The sequence below is a fragment of the Anastrepha ludens genome, chromosome 5 (assembly GCF_028408465.1).
Source record: "Anastrepha ludens isolate Willacy chromosome 5, idAnaLude1.1, whole genome shotgun sequence".
Classification (NCBI taxonomy): Eukaryota; Metazoa; Arthropoda; class Insecta; order Diptera; family Tephritidae; genus Anastrepha; species Anastrepha ludens.
The window spans coordinates 65,437,938-65,459,445 of record NC_071501.1 but is presented as its reverse complement, the minus strand read 5'-3'; the positions used below and the strand labels follow the sequence as shown (position 1 = coordinate 65,459,445).

The window sequence follows — 21,508 nt, the reverse complement described above, 5'->3', positions numbered from 1 at the left end:
ATCATATTAATTATGCTAAACTTAACTAAGAACTAAGTGTAAAGATAATTAACAAAAATCAGAAATTAACATTAAGCGCACTTAATCTGCGACGTATGCTGTGTATGTATGTATGTACGCATATATTACAGCCATCTGTAACTGGTTAGACGGCGTTTTGAATTGCTTTCACATTTACGTCACTCGTACAAACATACCTACATACCACAAACACATACAAATGTATACATATAATAAAATTTTAATTTAACTAATTAGCGTTGCACTTAAAGCTAAATAAGCACTTAACAAAACTTAAATACATTTATATGCTGCAAACTTAACAAACAAGTTACAAATTCATTGCGTTCAAATAAGGACAGAACAAATGGAAGTTGGGAGTATGTGTGAAAAATAAGGCAGAATATTACAGTTTATTCGAAAAAAATATGTAGTACGTTAACAACAACGTTACGGGTATGTAAGTTTATATCTATGCATGGAGCAAATCACGTGCGATCTGCTTTTACGCCTAAAATTATGCTCGTACACTTACAAATAAAATTTATTGTTATCTTTCTTCTATTTCAATTTTGTTGATGTCTTGTTACAACTGCGTTAGAGGGAATGAAGTAGACATACACAAAATACGCTGCCTTGTTTCACTTACGATTTCTAATGACATAACTCCGTTTACTCATATTTAATATTTAATTTATTAGTAACTCTCCAAAATGGAGTTGACACATTTAGACACTCTCGATTCTCCATTTCTGTTCCTCGACTTCCTATTCTTGCTTTTCATTTTTTTTATTCTGCAGTTAGTTTTCGTGTTAGTTTAGTTGCCATTGTTATATTATTATTTATTTTGTTTTGTTTGTTTTTGTTTGTGTCTTATTATAATGTTTCTCTTTCTTTTTCGCTTTTACTTTTTCCTTTTTTTTTACTTTTCACTTGTTTGCTCGCTTTACACATTTAATTAAAACTAAATTCTCCACCGCTGCTAGTGCTGCTGCTACTGCACTAGGAGTTATTCTCACAGTCGTCAAGTTTGTGCTTCATACGAAAATTGCTTAAAAGGTCGGCGCAATTATTGACCATCATTAGGTAGTCGCCATTGTCGAGATTCGCCTGTTCCGTAGTTGTGTACGCGTGACTATGTTGTGAATTGGTTTTGTCATTTCTGGAAAGTAGAAGGATGATACACTTTTAGTAATTCGTGGAAATAAAATTTGATTATACTGATAAACGAATTTTGTATATTGTTATTTAATAATTTACAAAAATATATGCAAATTAATCATTCAAATAAGGAAAATGCAGCTATCTAGTTCACAAATGTCAAATATGATTGCGTACGCGACGCGATTTGCTTTAAAATAAGGTGATTAATTTTGTATTTTAAGTGTGATATTCCCCATATTGGCAGCCGCCGTAGCCGAAAAGATTGGTGCGTGACTACAATTCGAAGTACGTAGGTTCGAGTCTTCGTGAAACACTAAAATGAAAAAAAAGTTTTTTCTAATAGCGGTCGCCACTCGGCAGGAAATGGCAAACCTCCGAGTGTATATCTGCCATGGAAAAGCTCATCATAAAAAAATATCTGCTGTTCAGAGTCGGCTTAACACATTCCCTGTCCCAATACAAAAATGCAAAATTGACCGATAAGTCCAATATTTCACAACGTAAACATGTCATATAATCGGTTCTGGTCAATATTACGTTGCTGGCACTTTGTTGATAATGAAGCTCCGAGGGATCAAAACGAACGTCTATACAAAATAAAACCACTTTTGGACCTTGATATCAATAACTGGAAGAGCTGACTAACACCTGGGGAATGTATCGTCATTGACGAGTCGATGATGCCGTTTAGAGGCAGGATATCTTTTCGTCAATACAACCCATCAAAAGCTCATAAATACGGCTTGAAAATCTATAAACTGTGCACAGAAGAGGGTTTTGTCTGGAATTATGATATTTACATAGGGCGGAACCCCGAGATTGCTGATTTGGATAAGCCTGGGAGAGTCGAAATAAGAAATAATTAAAAATAATTTGTAATTTCTGTGTAAAATAAAAATATTTTTTCGTATGTCCCGGCGTTTTTCTTTACTTTATTATCGTACCAGCACGTCCAGTGCAGAAACTGTACAGTTCCGTTACGTCCAGTCGAATAATTTGCTTTAGAAGTTTCATATACCCCTTGACGCACATATGGCTCAGGAACGTAACAGTGCTTATCAGGCGCACGTTTCCTGAACCATATGTGGCTCAGCGGACAGGGAACGTGTTAAAACTGTAGATCCCACCATTTGTGGAATAACATCAAGATGCACATCACAAATAGGAGGAGGAGCTCGGCTAAACACCCAAAAATGGTGTAAGCGCCAATTATATTTATATATATATATATATATATATATATGTTGTATATATTGTGTATATATATGTATATTCCCCATCATCTTTTGAATAATGCTGCTGAAGTGATAATAGTCCTTAGACGGATTTACGTTCGGTTCGGATTTACATTCGGTTAACGTAGAACCGACTGTTGTGATTGAAACAGCTCGCATTTCTAATCAACTTTCATCGCCCATAGCCGTAAGAAACGTTCTTTTTTCAATGAGATCGATCTGAAGTCATAACGGGCTTTAAATTAGTTATTTTTAGAGGGCAAGGGATGTGATAGTTCCCTTTCGGGGAACTCTCCTGGGGTTCATTGAGAAACAGTGCGGTTCGATTTCGGATAGGAAGGAGATTAAGCTGTTACAATATCCAGAATTTATATTCGGAGAACTTTTAAGCCAGAGAATTGATAACCAGTGTTCCCACCCTTCAATAATACAAACGCAGCAGATTTTATAAAAAATTGTAACAGATTTGCCAATTTCAAACGCATTAGTCTCTTGGAGATGGTTTCTGACATGACTGGAATACTGCTCGGTTTCTACCAGTTGTCTATAGGGGTCCTGTGCTAATCTCCCAACAAAAACTACTTGCAGAGCATGTTATCATGATTCCTAACTGGGAGCTTTAGTGTCTTGAGAGATAGTCTTGAGAGCGTCAGGAGGCATCCTGTATTGAAATTGGTATTTTGGCTGGACATTAGCTTCATCTACTGCTTTCTAAGTCACTGTTTAACAAATGGGGTGTTAACGGCGGCTACTTAAGACCAGTTGTTGATTGTGCAAGAAAAAATATATGCTGCTTCGTTTGGCATCAACTAATATATCTCTACCATCTCAGACTCTTAATTAAGTGAAACTCAGTAGCTACTCACTTATTTTGTGTAATGTTTGTCAACATGTTTTGTGTCATAATCACAGCATTCTCTAGCTCCTTTAACATCAATGAATCTTCACAATTCTTTAGATTCGCATGCAGCTGCATGACCGTCTGTGTTGTTGTATATAAATTGTTGATTACATTGTGCACTTGTGATTTCGCTGGAATATTAAAAAGAAAACATAAGTTTCTTAAAACCAAACATTAATAAAATTAGTGTTTTGCTTACGATCACTTCCTTCCAGTGCGCCAAATTCTGGCGCTTCAAATGCTCCGCGTTGCTTCATCACATTCGGACTGTTGAGAACTTTACTCTTATGATCGAAGGTTAAATTACGCGGGCGTGGTGGCACGATTGGTTTGGAGTTGTTTGAACCGCCGGGTGTCTCTTCAGAGCTGGAATCGTCTTGGAGCGGGGCGGCTAAAGACAATAGAAGGGTTAGAATTAATAAGTTTTGAGGAAAATTGAAAAAAAAAATATTCCTCACCGTTACTGAAATTTGGCTGTAATCCTTTTCGCCTATTATTATTAGTATTAGAATTCTTGTTGGAATACTGACGATTGGCGGCTGTAAATAAAAATGGAATTCAAAGTAGAAATATTGTTTAAATACTGACATTTATTGGTGCATTTACTAGTGGGCCCATTGCTACGATTTTGATTATTTCCGCTGCTCCGCCCTCGATTATTGTCTTCATTTTCCGAGTCGCTCTAAAAAGGAAAAATAAAATAATTAATTATTACTTAGAAAAAAACATCGCTTATATTATTTAAAAAAAATGGCCTGTTTTATAACTTAAAGCCACATTTTTTTAATCACGGGGACTTGAAGGAGTTCCAGTCTAAGAGCTGGACAAAAACATACTATAACAGTAAGCGGCAAAACCTTTGACAGATTTTCAGGTCAAGATTCTCATCGAATAGCGAATGAAGGACCCCACAGTTCCATGCAGTCAGCAAACGGAAAACGCCGTTTTATGAGAAGATTTACTTAGAGGTGTAATCTGATTTCCATGCCAACAATAGGAAAGGAACCCAGGATCGTTTGGTGTTATGTCACTCACGAAGATACAGTGGATCGTTTGTTAGAAAAAAGATGGTTTATAGAATTAAGGCTCTGAAATATACTCGCTAAAAAAATTGTAATTCTAACTATATCCATGAATATTGAAAATGAGTTTGTGACATAAGTTGAATGTAGAAAACGAACGAAAATTCTACTTTTCCATTCTCTAATAAATAGTTTCATGGTAGCTTTTTTAATTGTTTTATTTTTATTATAAACCTACCGCCTGATTTAGTACACCAACGGAAGAACTCGATGCACCTAATCCACCAGCACTTTTCAGCTGCAGACTATTGCGCTTATTTGCAGACCTCGTCGCTGAGCTATTTCGATAAGCAACGCCGGGATTTTTCAATTGGCTGCCATTGGATTTGCCAGCTGGAATTGGAAAGGTGAAGAGATAAGCTGGAAGTTGTTTCATATTTACGGAAAATTATGCTAAGCTACTTACGTTTACCCATGTTGCCAATATTTCCCATATGCAAATCACTAAGCGAACAAGAGCGACGCATTGATGAGTCTTCAACTGGCATTGGTAGTAAACTTTTCGGGTTACCTGTAATATAAGTTAATTTTTTTAGGTGAAAATTCATACAAATAAAAAATATACGATTTTGCAGGAATAAAAAAATAAAATGAAATAAAAAGTAAAAATAAAAAATAAAATGAAATAAGAAAGAATAACAAAATATTTTAAAATAAAATAAAGCGAAAAAATACATATATTCCAATACAATAAAATATTATGAAAAATTAAAACAAATTACAATCGTTTTAAAAAGTTGGTTTATTAGACGCTAAACTTAGTTTCAAAGCATTTTTGGTTAAAAATCAATTTTTTAACTTATGAGTCTATGCTACATTGTCATACCAATTAAAGTATACTGCATCTGAAACAACAATTTCGATCTGTCGCCACAGTGGCAAGAGTCTCAAATCGTCGTAAAAGTCGGTGCCGCTAGTCTGGCGGCAAGATGTCATTAAGAGGAATTGAATTTCCAACACTTATAAAGCTATATAACGCTAGTAAACGCACAAAATCAGTTTCGCTTCAGCGAATTAAGTGCTTTCTAATATCCATATTGTGTTTGATTTAAATCACTAAGGAAGAAATAACTCCAAAAAGTTAAATTTGCTCCGACGAGCTATTACTCCCATCAGAGAAATTTGCCTATCGCAAAGGGGTAAAAAAAATTTGCGGATTTCCTTTCTGAAGAGTTACTAATTTTTCAAGGAGATCCAACTATGAGGATAGATGTTTATACATTCATAAGACACAAACAGTTCTCCAGGAATAGATAACTGAATCGATCGAAATTAATCCTGGAAGGAAAGGAACTTCTCATTTATGTTCACTAGGGACCATACTTTTGTATGTATAAAAATACATTTGGGACTACTAAGTTCAAAGGAACTTTAATAATGCAGCCAAATATTGACTGAGTTATTCTCCCATTGTATAATTCGAAATATGCTCTACTCATCCTGCCGATTGCTTAAATATGTTTACAAGCCTTTTTGCAAATAACAACCTCTCCCTTTCGCTAATAAAATGTTTGAATGTTTTTACACAAACTCTTTAAGCTTAAACTCTTCTATTAACTGAGCTGATTTTATGGAAAACATATTTTGAAAAACTAATATATTTTTTTTATAAAAGCCTCAATTTCTGAAGTTACCTTCAATAGAGCCGGCTCACGCAAATCTTAGTATTTTGCATTATGAGAAAAGGAAGTTTTAAATATAATAAATTTTATAATTCAGTTGGAAAAATCGCAGTTTCTTTTGGGAGTCAACTGTTCCTTCATCAGTCATAATGTTCATCCATTTTGGTTGTTTATCCAATATGGCTGTATTCAAAAACATTATTTTTCGTCGGTATTCATTGCCATTGATAGTTAAAAATATTTCAGCAACCCATAATACTTGCATACCATAGCTTTTATAGCCCACCAGATACAGAGCATAACTTTACCACAATGAATGCTTCGCTTCGGATGCAATGGACTAGATTACCGGGCTGTAACCAAAATTTTTTCGTCGTGACAGTCGGTTATACGTTACCGGAATGACATCAATTTATATTCAGTCAAGTACAGTTGCTTCAGCAGCATTATCAATTTGTCCCAATTTTGGGTAATGTCTTATGCTGTTAAAACAATAAAAATATTTGTTCCGTAGTATAACCACTATCCATTTTCAATTCCATTCAGATGTAAAAAGCACATTTACCATTTTGTTTCTCCGCGAATGTTGAGTTATTTTTATACACAATCTTTCATTTTAAGTCTTCTATCTAATTAATCTACTGGGAGTACGTCGCAAATATAAGTGGGCGCATTTAAAAATAATTGACTAATTCCTATAACCAATAAGCAGTATAAGTAATGACACCTTTCGTAAATGCTTTAATACCAAGTTTAACACTCAGTACAATACAACTCATATTAATAAAATAATGATGATGCCCGATTTGTGCGTAATATTAATTATCTGAAAATGACGGTAAGAAATCTGTTAATGCCGTGTAATGAGAGGTGGTGGTGAGAACATGTAAATTTGCGTATTAGTTTGCCTGTATGAAGTTTTCGATCAGTGACAGCAAGAAAAGTGTTCATTGAAATAACAGAAATAAAACAACAACAAAATATGCCACCAATTTAACCAAAATGCGATCATTGCAGTATAAATTCAAAACGAAAAACACTGTGCGCCAGTGAAAGATCCATATAGAAATTGATTCAAGTAAATCAAAAAACATGAAAGGACACAGAGTTCCAACTATAATAAAACTCGCGGTCGAACGCACACTGCAAACCTCGATCCTTCTCATCGAAGTCAATGCGCATTTTCTCGCTCTCATGCTCGACAACATCAGGCTCCTCTGCTACATCCACATCCGAGTCGGCTTTCACCTCCTTCGCCAGCTCAACCTCATCCTCATCTGTAGACGAGTGGGATGCTGACGGTGATTTGCCAAATAAATCGGTACGTTCCAGCACATCGGGCAGGCTAACATTGCGTTTGATATGACGCGCATAGGCGCACAAATCGGTATCATTACTATCCGTACATACGCGACGCTGCTCGTTCTCGATATCCTTCTCGATACCTTTGGCGAGCATATCGAAGTTCATAGTCAAACTCTTCACATAACCCTTTTGCTTGGAATTGCATTCGAAGGGACGCATGCGCGATTCCGTTGCAACGCGTATTTGCTCCAGCTTTCGCTCTTCCATTTCGATTAATTTTTGTATGATATCGATTTTTTTGGCAATATTTTTACATTGATTGCTTGTTGTCGAATCGGCCCCCGCTGTAGTAGTTGTTCTCTCCACATTGGCCATATTCTTTTTATGCTTGGCATCACGTTCACGCTCTTGCTGTATCTCATCGACCACCGCTTGCAGTTCGGGTTTCGTATACAATTTCAAGCTATCCATATTCATATTTTCATGCGCGTTACCATTTTCTGCAATGTACATTTCGAATGAACGCTCACCACCATAATCGCTCGGCAAACTGCCAACTATAGGCGGAGGAGATTCTGCGTTGCTATTAATATCGTTCAGCGGACATATTGCTGTAATGGGCGCCTCACTCTCGACGGCTGCGCAGGCGGAGGCGATACTACCGCTGCTACACGAAGACGAACGCTTCTCGCTTGGCGTATACTTTATTTGTGACACTGTATTGAAGCGCACTGCCACTTTTGGGCGTCCGCGTGTGCGCATGCTAGTGGCGCGCCGCGACGCTGACGTGCTCTTTTCGTTCGTATCAAATTTCGAAACTTTTTTTAAACAGCTATGCGTGGTGAGCGCGCCGCTGCTGACAGAAGGACGCATGCCACTCGCTTTCTTAGCTTGCAGCTCCGCCTGCTTTTCGCGCTCGAACTTCTGTAGATTTCTTTCGAATTTGCGCACGACACTGGCGGTGCGCGATTGACAACGCGCGTTTACGGTGCCAACATCGAAGGGGTAATATTTTGGCGTGGTGTCTTTCGGCGCGATATTGCCGTTTGCGGTCTCTACGGTGGAAGTTAAAGTTGATATGAGATTTTGTGGTTTCGCTGGTACCGGCGGTTTTGGTTTCACCACCTTCTTGGCAAACAATTTGTCCTCGTAAGCGATGCGTTCCATTTGCAGTGGGTTAGTTGTGCGTTGCAGTCTTTGTTGTGCAAAATCTTGACTCAGACTCTTATTGACACCCAAGTTGTATTGTTTGTTCTTGGAGCTGAGAGTTGGTATATCCTCCGCTTTTGTGCTAACATATGTCTTGGGCGAATCAGCAATTCTGGGATATGTTTTTGAGCTGGGCAGTTGCTTCAGTGGTTGTGCGGTTTTCGGGCGCACACTCTCCGTCCTGAAATTTTCCAAATTATAACTCGACATGTCAAAGCTTTCATAAGGCAGCGGCGAGTGCTGCATATTGCGCTGCTGCATGTAGTAATCGAAACTACCATAAGCATTCGGACTGGACCCATACGATTTGGTCACCAGCTGTGCGGTGTTTGCCGCCGCGGTGCTTACAGGTCCATGCAATATGAAATTTCGTATGCCAGCATGACGTTGCACTTGTGTTTCCATGGGCGCGCTTTTACAGTCACTCTCGTCAGAAAGCACGCTTTCCATGCTATTGCAGTAACTGCCTTCATCCAAGAAGTCATCGGATAGCAGAGACTCTTGACTTTTTCTTTCGCCAAACTGCGAGGTGAGGAAGAAACTGGCGCTGGAGTGTCGCTGCGTTTCAAGGAAACGCGCCTCTTCGATACGACGCATTTCTGCTTGCTGCTCTGGCGCCAATATATCCGAGAGTGAAACATTTCGATGGCACTCATAGAACTCCTGATAAATGTAGTATTCCGACACAGCGCGTTTTGGCGGCGTTACAGTGCCTGGTGAGGGCATTTGATAGGGCAAAGTATTCCTTAGTTGTGGCCCCGCAGTGAGTGCGTTAGCTGACTGCTTGGCCGGCGAAAGACCCGCGGGCACTGATTGCGAAGCGATGATTTGAGAGTAGCGTCCGCCCAATTTTGCGTCATACACATCCATGCCAATATCATCTAGATCCCCATACTTCTTCTGTATTTCCTCGATCATCTTCTCCGTATCAGCTTGTATCATATCGAGTATGGTGCGCGCATCCTCCGCGTACACCGAATGCCGCTTCGGTTCGGTAATAATAATGCTACTACGATTATCTGCTGACCACTCAACCTCTTCATGCACCGGCGACACAGGGCACGACTTGTAATGCTTCAGAATACTCGGTGTGCGGCGCGCATTGCCTGCCGGATTTCGTTTGACGCGCGAATACTGGCCATGTGCAGGCAATGTCGAGCCATTAAAGGCCGCTGATTGTTTGCCAGTCTGTTGAGTGGATGTGTGTGCTTGTGTCCCTGCATTGCGTGCATTAGGCGCCATAAATGGAACGCCAGGTGGTGGGTGTATTTGGTGCACGCCAACATGATGCGGGTATGGTGGATAGTGTTGTTGCACTTGACGCATCGCTTGACAGCTTTGTTGCATTACAGAACGTGGCGCTGCGCAATTGAAAAAATGTTGTGGCTGTTGTTGCTGCTGACTAAAGGACTGTTGCAGCGGTGAGCGCGGATACGGTGTATATGGCTGTGTTTTTTGATATTGTTGCTGCGATAGAATTTGTTGTGTATATGGCGGCATCTGTTGTTGCTGTTCATGTTGTTGTTGTAAGGATGGTGGTGGTGAGTGATAATAGCTAGCGTACTGTTGGGGTTCATTAAGAGGAGCTACTGATTAGTAAGGCATATAGATATTAGAATATAGAAAAACAGAAGTTTTAGCAAATACGTTTTTCCAAAATTTTTAATTTACAAGCAGCGTGTTTGAGGGGAGACAAAGTAGAGAGCACAGAGAGAAAAATAGTTAATGAGCGCGATGAGTTTACATATTAAAATCAGACTTCAAAGTATTTAGGCCTTAAAATGTTAAAGTTATACTTATTTACACTATCAGATTGATAACACTGTGCGACGAAAATTAACTTTTTTGTTATTCAAGCAAAATTGCATATGCACGTAAAACTATAGATTTTATATGGTAATGCTGAATACCTAGTTTTTCATTAACTCACCAATTAAATTTTTAAAGGACTTTCAAGCTTTAAAGGAGGAAAGTTATTTCATAGGAAGAAAGCTCAACTATTTTTTTTTTTTTTTCATTTTTATAAAACCGCAAGAAGAAGTTGAGGTGTGCATTACTCAATACATATATATTTTCCATATATTTAACGTACATATATTTCAAAATAATTTAAAAGGAAATTCCGAAGATATTTAAGGATACATTTTTAAACGACATTATTGTACTACATTTTTCCTGGTCAACATTTTCTTCATTAGCTGGATATATTTTCTTTATTATCTTATATCTTTACTAGCTTTAGGATATGTATATAAAAGAATTACAAACAATAATTTCATAGAAAATATTTTTTTATTAATAACCATAATATGACAATACCCTGCACCCGTTACTATGCCTCGTTGAATAAAATCAAAACAACCAATCAGAAAAATATCAAGCAAAATTATTTTTATTAATTTTCTATCTCAAACCGTTTTGAACTTTGCCTTTGGGTCATAGTTGAACAGCTTATGCGGATTATGAAGTCTAGAGTGTGATATAAATAGTGGGAAATAGGAAAAACTAAGATTTTTTAGATTAAATTTAAGCAAATATTCGATTATTAGTGACGAATGAGAGTGGTGGCGCGGCCTGGGGGCTGTGGGAAGGGAGTTCCATCATAAAAACATGCCTATAACCTTCATTGGGCGAAAATATGAATGTACAAAAACTTTTACGTCATTTGGTGTTGTCGTTTCGTAGTGATGCGCGGACAATGTACAGACATTCAGCTTTATAGTATAGAAGATTAATACCATAGAGTGAGTTTGTTATAAGAATTTAAAATCTTTTTTTTTTTAAATTTGGTCCTTCAAAGTTTGAAAGTTCTTTGAAAAATTTAAATTTGTGAAAAATTAAAAAAACTGATTATACAACAGTTGTATCTAAAATCCATAGTTTCACGTACATATGCATTTTTTCTGGATAAAATTTACTATCGCACAGTGTAATATCATAGTTCCTATCTTTTCGGAAAACATTACGAGTGCCAAACAATTAAACCCATTTTTCAATGATTAATTTTTTTTGTATTATTAATTATAATATTTTTATGCCCTGGCAGAGGACAATTATAATTATTTTGCTAAGCCATAATTTTTATAGGAACTATACTAGAATATTGCAACTTTGTAACTGACAAGGTATTTCGGGTATTTTTTAGATGCCTGAGAATTGTCGATATCGATAACTATGGGTTGACAGTTGAAAATGGCAAACTTTTTTGACATTTCTGTTCAGTAATAGCCGAGACAGACGACGGTGCCAATAGGGATTAACGACTTAATTCCGTCCCTTTTTAGCTACTTACTACCTTTGGTTATTTAACTTAACGTCAACCAAAAGACTATTTTGTACGAAGCTTACCAATACCCACGCGGGTGACAAATACTCATTTGCTTTAATTTTGTATTCGAGTTATATCAGTTTTTATACTTAATGAAAATGTAAAAGTTTCTTGCTTTTCTCTGTTTGTTTAAAGCTATGCAAATTTTCAAATATTGGTATATTTTATGGAGCTGGAAAATTCAAAAAAATCTGCTGCGGGTACAGAAAAAACTAATAAAACGTTTGAACTGAATGAGAAAGTAGCTAAAGGGTAGCGGGAAAATATTTATGGCATAATGACAATAATTGTAAGTAAACTACTTTTGACTTTCCAAGGCCAGCTACAATAAGCAAATTAGCTACCAGCATCGATTTTTGGTGCTTAATTTATGTTATTTTTTATTAATACTATATTTACCTTCCTCTTGTAAACATTTGATAATTTTTATACAAATTTTGCTTAATTAATTTTATTTATTCAGTCCTCACTCACCTGTCTTTGCATAACGACTCGCCGCAGCCGCCGATCTCGACGCATTATCCATATTGCCCGCCAGACTTAGATCCGAAATGCTGTGACTGCCACGAAGCGATCGATAGCCAACCTAACAAAAAAATGCATAATGCATAAATTTAGTTAAAATATCTCCATTTAAAGTAAATACAAAAAAAAAGCAAACAAACAATTAGTAAACCAAAGATGTGTGTTTAGATATGTTAAACATTTACAAGACAAAGCGCTGACATTTAAATAAACGTTTATGTATGTATGTATAGGAAACACGTAAAGGATTAGTAGAACGACAAAATTTGGAGGCACTGCTGCAAATCGTCAACAGCCTCCTGCCTTCCATGTGATGTGAATAGGTTAAAATGTTTAATGGTTTCGCTTGTGGAGTGTCGTCCACTCAATCACGCATATTAGTATGTCTGCATGTATGTACATATGCTTTCTCTGCTTTGCTTCGAACTTTTATTATTCGGTGCTCACCTTTCACTTTGTTTCTATTTATAGTTTGTGTGTGTTTGTATGGTAGTAGTAGTACGTTGCTTGCAAAGTGACAATATCTTACAACTACAGCCATTTGCAGTGCGTGCTAATAGTGAAGTTGCTGTTGAAGCACTGTATTGTTGTCAAGCATCGGTGGTTCAGTGGTAGAATGCTCGCCTGCCACGCGGGCGGCCCGGGTTCGATTCCCGGCCGATGCATTTCAATTTTTTTATTTATTTCAGTTTATTATTTGTTTTTGAATTGAAAGTAATTATTTTAAGTGATATTTATTATTTTAAATCTAAGAAGTACAATCTTACGGACGAGAAAAAATATAAGATCTAGAAATTATTAATTCCATTTAAAATGAAATATTGTAGAGGATTAAATTAAAAATCTTAATAAAAGCCGATTACGACAAAGAAAAGCCTAGCTGATGTGAATTTGTCAATATATTACATTACCCAAGCGCGCGAGAAATGAGTGCGTGTTTGCATATTTAGTTTTGAAGCTTTCCGCATAAAATGGGTAAACATTTCGAGATTTCTTTGTGGAACATAATCCCCTTATCCTCTCAAGTGAAATTGTACAATCAATGAAGCCGGTGGTAATTATATTATATGTAAACGATAACGAAAAACTCTTCATGAAAAGAATTTTGTAGGTCACTTTATTCGTAGAAAAACATCAAGACGCACACCACAAATAGGAGGAGATGATCGGCCAAACACCCAAAAAGGATGTAAGCGCAAATTAAATGTATAGACGATAGTGAAATAACTGTTTTTCTGTTTTCTAAAGTACTTCAGCTATAAGTCTTAGCCTTGCGCCATCAGACGAGATCGAATCTGCAATCAGTTGCGAACGTAATGCGAGCTGGGAATAACATTTTGAACGCATTCAATTCTATTGATACTTGGTCATAAGACCGCCAAATCAACGTAGGTCTTGGCTGGTAATGAATGTATTAAATGAATAAAAAGTAATAGTACTAGCATTTATTTTTCATTAATCTAGTTCTCCATTTCTTTATTAATATTTTTATAAAAATACTCCCTTTATTTTGATTTCAATGCTTCAAATCAGAAAATCGATGTATTACGATCATAACTACTATCAGGTCAGTCCATAAGTTCGTGCGTTTCTTAAAGGTGGTTTTAAAATTAATAAAAAAGAAGTTTAAAGTATTTATTTATCAATAATATATTTTCCTTCATTATTTACAATGTCTTCTCAACGTTCAGGCAAATTTTTAATTCCCTGCTAAAAAAAATTATTTGTCATTGGAGCCATAATACGTTTCGATATCCCTTTTTATAGCTTCTTTTGAGGAGTAGTTCTTGTTACTAATATGGGATTGAAGACCACGGAAAAGGTGATAATTACAAAGTGTAATATCCGGAGAGTATGGTGGAAGCGAGCTCGTTCAGCTTGCCTAATGTTTGCCTTGCGGTATGAGGTCTTGCGTTGTCGTGGTGAAACAAAACTTTGCGTCTATTCACTAAAGACGGTCGATTTTTTTTAAGTGCCTCATTTAGGTTTGATAGGTGATAGGAATAATAATCAGTAGTTATCGTCTGGTTTGGTTCCAGAAGTTCATAATAAACAATACCGGTCATATCCCACCAAATAGACAGGAGAATCTTCTTGGGGTGAAGTGCAGCTCTAGGGGTCGGTTCTGGTGTTTCATCTTTATCTAACCATTGGTGTTTGCGAACAGGATTATTGTAGAGGACCCATTTTTCATCACCAGTAACGATACGCTTCAAAAAACTTTCATTTTCAAGCCATTGCAGCAGCTGAGAACACGCATTCACTCTCTGCTGAAGGTTGGCGATGTAAAGTCTATGCGGAACCCATTTTCCAGCTTTGAAACCTTTCCCAACTGAACCAGGTGCCTGTGAACTGTTCCATGCTATGAATTTAACCTCTGAGCTATCATATCGACTGTCAAATTTGACTCAGCTTCCACGAGTTCGAGCAAGGCGTAGGAGTTAAAGACTTAAAATCATTTGTTGAATGCACAATATATCAAGGAAAATATAAATAGTTCCGTTATATTCCGCAAATAATTTTTTGTATGCAAAAATCGTACAAAAGTGAAATTATGGGTAAAATACGCACGAACTTATGGATTGACCTGATATTTACCACATTAAAGAAAATGTACTCTGAAATTATGTTTTGGTATGGATTATTTTGCTAACATGAATTGTTTTCGTCCCCACAACATTATGAGCTTTTATTCGCGAACTTTTTGCTTTTCCCTTTTTTTCATATTTGTTTCAATAAGTTAAAAATGCACAGTTAAATTTCTTCAATTTAGCGTAGGGCCCTAAACTTTATTTAAAATACACTTAAAACCTTTTAAAAACTACTTACGAATCCAAAACTTTAACCTAAGGCGCGAAAAAATGAAAACATGTATTCAGTTAAAGAAATTACAACAATCGAGACAAATTTTAGTCAAAGTGATTGCAACAAAATAATTTAAATATCGTTGCTTTACGTGACATAAGTGTCATGCACTTTTATAATTTCTATCGCTGATCGATGGCAGAAATTTAGTTTTCTTGCATACATGAAAAAATCTGATTTTAGGTGGGATATTTTGCAATAGGGGGGATTGTTTATTTTTCCAAAATGCTAAAAAAACTCCGCTCAATATTTTCCAATGAGTTTGGTTTTAAGTTAGCCGCTAACGTCGGTTTTATACGCGAACCACGCCACTAATATGAAAAATTACGACTAGCAGAGGGATTTGTTGGAAGTTAGTGAGTAGCTTTATTAAGAGTAAACCTCCGATTAATTGCGGAATATGACTTTATTCAAATGGTGTTTGAGCTGATCTTGCAGTAGCCCACCCTGTCAAATCAATTTGAGGATTTCTGGCTCTACCTTACAAATGCATTGACCAATATTCTTAATCAGGATTTGATCTGGTTCTTCGAACATTCACTTCCCAAATCTTCCGTTAACGAGAATCCAATGATACTGCCGAGACGGCTCATAGGCAATACTATTACCTAAAGGTACTAAATCTAAAACGTGGATTGTTAAAGGCTGTGTATCATCCTGCAAATATTCTGAGATATTTCAAGTTCATATACTTGTAGTCAAATTCAGTCAGCAAAAGGTCGATAATTAGGGCGTTTTGAGACACATTTTCAAATAAAATTCCCAATGTTGCCCCGACTCAAAAATCGGCATAATACTATTCTCTGGGGATATATTGACTTATTGATGATTAAGAGCAGCTTCTCACCAGCTTCTCCATCCAAGCCTCTCACCAAATGCGCTTATTTTGGAGGTAGATTTTTAATATTTCGAAACGTTTTTCAAGCGAAAAGTAATATATTTACTAAGTATACTGATACAAAACTGACCTTATGCCACTAAAAATGGCAGCCAGCGTTGAAGTAATATGTGATTTGAAAATAAACCAGTTGAGGATCCACCCTCTAATATGGAAAACAGATTCACCTCGGCCGCACAAAATATCATACATTCACACTCACTAAATAATGAACACTCCACAATTGTTTATGTTGCAGCACTCATCTAACTATCATCCGCTTCCTTTGTGAACACCCGGTTTTCTTAATGATAAAATTACCGATTCTAAATGGCCATGGATGTGTTCGAGCTTCAATAATTGTGGCTTTTTATGAAATAAAATCAGGTTTTAAGCAAAATTACGGCTGGCAACCTATTGCCTATGACTAGCAAAACAAACGCAATACGTTTCACTATGCAATTGAGTAAGCGATCGAAAAGTAAGTAGAGTTGGTAATAAAGTCTATTTGAGTGTACAATTTAGTTGAATTATTGCTTTTATCGAAATATTTAGCTCGACTTTTACTAAATTGTTGGCTTGATGTCGAATGGACTTCAACGATTTGAAATGTACCATAAATAGATTCTTCGAAGCAAAGTACAGGACAAAATGAAAATATATGCTCCAAATCTTACCACTACAACTCTAGAGAAAACTATTAAACATGGTAACATATATATTAAAAGAATTTTTAAGGTCTTTATCCCATCAATCTTTCGTCTATTATCCCATCAATTATTATGTAGGTCAAAGTTTCCATACTACCTTTTATCTCTTGCAAAAACGATAAAACATCAGACTATCAACTGAGCATCAGTAACTGTACTACTTATACAAGAATGATAGAAAGAAGATTGCGCCCATCAGAGAGTGCGTGACGTCACGTTTTTCCGAGTTTACAGTATTGCCAACCATTTGCTCTTCGCACTAAATTTAGTGCTTTTTTATACCGAAAATGCGAAAATTTTGAAGTTTCGTGTTTGTTTCTTTTTTTTAATGTAAAGCTATCGAAACTTTAAATTAAAAAAAAAAACTGTATTATTATACAAAAGAAGGTTAAAAAAGGCCACTCTGAGAAGATTTTAATGCTAATGAAAATTAGTTGGTTCTTATAAAATTTGATATTTTGAAAGTGTGAAATTAATTTGTTGCTCCTTTTAAGGAGCTCTTCTTAAGATTGAAAACCTTTTTACATATTTTAAAAGGCGTTTGAATTTACTGAATGCGGATTAAAACCATAGAGGTGTAGTCGTTTCATCCGGCCATCAATCCTTAGTGATACATAGGGCATCAAGAGGTGTATTCATTGTAAAAATAAGCCACAAAATACCAGAAAATACTAAAGAAACCATACTGATATTTTTACTAAAAGAGTACCTTATCTAGATACATAACCTCAAATATATCAAATAAGTCGTTCCCTTAACAAGAGTCTCGCTTAACAAAAAAAACTGATAAATTAAATTGTATATAAGCATAATACATTTATTAAAAAAACACACATTCTAAAGACAATTTGTCACGCACACAAAGTTCTGTAAGTGATTCAATAAAAATTTGGTGTTTTATTTTCTTTAAATGGGCATTTTAGTGCGATTTTATATCCAAAGCTAGGCAACACAGCAGTAGAGAGAGAGATTTGACTGCCGAAAGCAGACGAACACCAATAACACCTGCAATCGCGGGCAATGCCACCAGATGTTAAAAAAAAAGTAAAGCTAAATAAAACTGAGTGAATTATTTAACTAATTATTAAAAAATTTATATTTTACAAAATTATAAACATTACATATTAATTCGAACAGGCTAGAAAAGTGTCATGAAGAAAGAACTAAAACTCCGAGACTAAATAACCAAAAAAAAAAATGCTAAATCAAGTTACGAAAATGGTAATCTGGGCATACTGGTACTAAAATCACGTAACTCGTTGTAAAATTCGCTGAGAGCAAAGTAACGGGACCTCGATAGGCGCCATCTCATTATTCTTTCCATCATGTTACTTATATACTTCGATATTGCCGTAATTTACGCGTAACTTGAACACATGGCATGCCTCATTTATCATACTCAAGCACAGCCACAATTCAAGAAAGTGGTTGGAGTTCCAGCCTGGGGTGAGCTTAAGCTTCTTCAACCAGCCTTCCCTAAGTCACACGATTCAAGGCAGCAGACCACCAGTTATGTATTTTCGATGACTAGGTCTCCCTTTACATTTGGTGGCTAGCGCGTTGTAATTTAAGAGGGATTTTTGGAGACATTTCTTACTCATGCGCATGACATGACCTAACCATTTCAGTCGTTGCGATTTGACGAACTTAACGACATCTTCGCGTTTGCGCAACAGCTCCTTTTGTATCTGATTCTATATCAACCAACCTTAACCCGAATTGGACCATACATTCGAGCTTTCCAGCTGTGATAAAATTCTATTTCACGGAAACTTTTTTTACTTTAGTACGCTTATTACGAATTTACAAGCGATGTCTGTCTACATAAGTATGTACTTTACATATATACGATAGTTGTCCAATCTTTGAACTTTCTTTCTTTAAATTGGCTTTATATAAATTGAAGAAATACAACTCCATTCCTTTCATCCGGTATAAGTATAAACAGGGTGGTTTGTTGATCAGTGTAAAATTAAGCGAACATTTTTTTATCAATTATTTTCATATCAATTTAAGAAAGTCGGCATAATTTTGAGTTTTGTTTTTTAACTTATCTACACATTTTTAATAACACCAATTGAATAGAATTTTAATAGAATATTTGAAAATGAATAATTCAATATGCATGCGATTACGGCCCAAGGAATGTGGAATAAAAAGAAAAGCAATGAGCGCATGTATGAATTTGCATACATACGTATGTAGGTATGTATGTATGTATGTACGTACGAGTATAAGCTATGAGAAGTGAGTAAAGTTCACAAATATGATTTTGGCGATGCGAAATGAAATACAAAAAATAATGTATGCGCACATGTATTTATGTATGTATGTATGTATTTATGTATTATATTTATGCGTATGTACATCAGTTTTAGTACGCAGTTATGAAAATTCTCAACGAAAGTAAGTAGTTTCAGGAAAGCCAAGTTGTTAGACTGCCTTAGTAGTAGTGCACATTACACATATAACAGCGTGTTCGTTCTAAACATTTCTCACCTCCGGTATAGCATTCAATCTCTTAACTCCATTTTTACGTGCGCCCTAAGCACCAAACGTCGTGTACCAACCGTAAAAAATTACAATCACCAAACAGGAATATATATATTTTTTTTGGTTTTTTGGTTGTGTTTGTTTGTCAATCAATACACATAAGAAAGACAGACACAGGATTAGGGACGAAACAAATAAAAATATTTAAATATAGAAAACGCAAACAGATGCGATTAGCATAGTTGTGGAAAGAAATCTTGTTAATACTTACATTTTCTAGCTGCTGTTTCACTTCACTGATCACCTTCAGCAGCTCATCTTTCTTCGTGCTGGTGAAGGATTTTGTTATGGTGGCTGTAGAGGAGACAGGCTTGCCGTTCTCTGTGTTGTGTTTGGCACTAATACTGCGTCGATCTGCGATATATACATGCATACATAAATTTCAGTAAAGTAAGCAAATTTCATTAATTCCCATATTAAGAACTTACTTGTGCTGCCCCGCTCCAGCATGCTGCCTGGGCCTTCGGGTAGGGCGGCCTGCAGGAAACCACTCGTGGTTTGCGGTATACTCTCCGAGCTGCCGCCTAACGTGGATGCTAACGAGCGCTCAGCATTTTCAGCGCTCGGCGTTGAACCTTCGTCTTCGGTATCGGAGGTGCCTGTACCAGTACCAGTGCTGGCGGTGTGTGTGCTGCCATTACCTGGTAACGTTAGACCGGTCTTCTCGAATTTCTGCCTCCGCATTGACTTTCGCAGCTCATCTTCATTCATGGCGGTCACTTTGAAATCCCTGTAAAAGAATCAGGGAAGAATATAAAAATTAAATCTACTTGAACTTGCGCGCCCACTTACGTTGGTGTGCCGGGCGAAATGTTGTTGTAGAACATGCCGTGATCCGAACTTGTGCGTTCGCCATCAGAGATATCCTCTACATCGCCATCATGTTCATTGGATTGCGCATCAAAACGCAGACCAGGTTTACGTTTTTCCGGCGCCAATCGATTCGTTGATGGGCCAGCACCATTATTGCCAGCCGCCGTTGGCACGGTACCGCTATTATTGCTGCCAATAAATTTCAGTTCGCGCCGCGTCTCCATACCCGAGTCAATCGACGAGTCTTCACTGAGGTAAGTCTGGTTGTACATAATGTCCTTGGAGGAGGCGCTATTGTAGTCGGACGTTTGTGTGTTTCCCATACCGCCTCCACCCACGCCACCAACACCTACGCCCCCGCCGATGACACCACCACCACCTCCGCCGCTCGATGACACAGTACCCAGAGGGCTTTCCGAATTCGACCGTAAGTCATCGGGATCAAATGGGCCTCGTTGTGCCCAACGTCCACGCGCTCGTGGCACTCCTCCAACTCCCAACTGACTGGGTGAGGAGCTCAAATTGGAGGTGGATGATGCAGATTGCATGGCGGAGATTGTTGAACCAGGTATAGCAACACCGCCTCCGCCGCCACTCGATTCATCCGTATTCGCCGCGGCTTTTCGCTTCGCCCATTGCGGCAGCTGACCCACGTCGGAGAATTTGTAGCCGGGCGTCAATGCTGGTTCGTCGGTGAACATTGACGGCGACGCAGTAAATTTCTGTGGGGTTGCCAACTCATCCATTTCATGTGTTGGCGATTCGATAATGATGCCTTCCGGTGTGGCGATAATCGAACCAGGACGGGGTGGTAGTGGCGCATGACCTGAGCGTAGGCGCTGTTGTGAGAGGCGCGCTTGCATTGTGACAATCATATCGTGCGGCACTTGCCACACGAAAATACAACCATCACCGCTGGCCGAGATTAAATGGCGACAGTCGTTAGTGAATTTGAGTCCAGTGACCAGCTCGCTGTGGCCGTACATACGCGCCATGCACTCATTCGAATAGTAATCGTAAACTGCGAGCGTTTTGTCCGTACAGGAGGTGGCCACATAAATGCCACTGGGATCGAGGCTGAGCTTAATTAAACTGCCTTCATCCGAGTGCGAACCCTTAAAGGTTTTTGTATGTTTGGCATTCTGGGTGCCATATACACGTATATTGCGGTCCTGGCAGGCGGTGAGTATGTGCTTGGCATTAGAATCAACTTCCATGTCGTACAACGTCGTCTTGCCGGAGGTATTTGTGCCGCGCAAGAAAATGTTGCCCTGTGGAAAGTAAGGGGAAAGGTATTAATTAATAAATTTTAGTTAAAT

The 21,508-nt window shown here is 37.4% G+C and overlaps 1 protein-coding gene and 1 non-coding gene across 4 annotated transcripts in view; one reads left to right on the top strand and one right to left on the bottom strand.

The window, feature by feature from the left end:
• Window positions 1–419: 419 nt before the first annotated feature.
• LOC128865090 (mitogen-activated protein kinase-binding protein 1) overlaps window positions 420–21,508 on the bottom strand; it is a 63,737-nt gene continuing 42,648 nt past the window's right edge. The window contains exons 7-19 of one of the 3 annotated variants that reach the window (XM_054105046.1): window positions 20,169–21,460; window positions 19,805–20,106; window positions 19,588–19,730; window positions 19,323–19,367; window positions 12,321–12,432; window positions 7,156–10,104; window positions 4,789–4,893; window positions 4,561–4,715; window positions 3,907–3,982; window positions 3,759–3,839; window positions 3,500–3,691; window positions 3,266–3,431; window positions 420–1,162 (exon numbers count right to left, since the gene is read on the bottom strand). In XM_054105046.1, coding sequence (XP_053961021.1) covers window positions 1,003–1,162; window positions 3,266–3,431; window positions 3,500–3,691; window positions 3,759–3,839; window positions 3,907–3,982; window positions 4,561–4,715; window positions 4,789–4,893; window positions 7,156–10,104; window positions 12,321–12,432; window positions 19,323–19,367; window positions 19,588–19,730; window positions 19,805–20,106; window positions 20,169–21,460 — 5,778 coding nt within the window. In that variant the 3' untranslated portion in view covers window positions 420–1,002. The remainder of the gene's footprint in view (window positions 1,163–3,265; window positions 3,432–3,499; window positions 3,692–3,758; window positions 3,840–3,906; window positions 3,983–4,560; window positions 4,716–4,788; window positions 4,894–7,155; window positions 10,105–12,320; window positions 12,433–19,322; window positions 19,368–19,587; window positions 19,731–19,804; window positions 20,107–20,168; window positions 21,461–21,508) is intronic. The other 2 variants (XM_054105045.1, XM_054105044.1) reach the window with 2 other exon arrangements.
• Window positions 12,966–13,036, top strand: Trnag-gcc (transfer RNA glycine (anticodon GCC)). The gene has a single exon. It is a non-coding gene; the product is annotated as a tRNA-Gly (tRNA).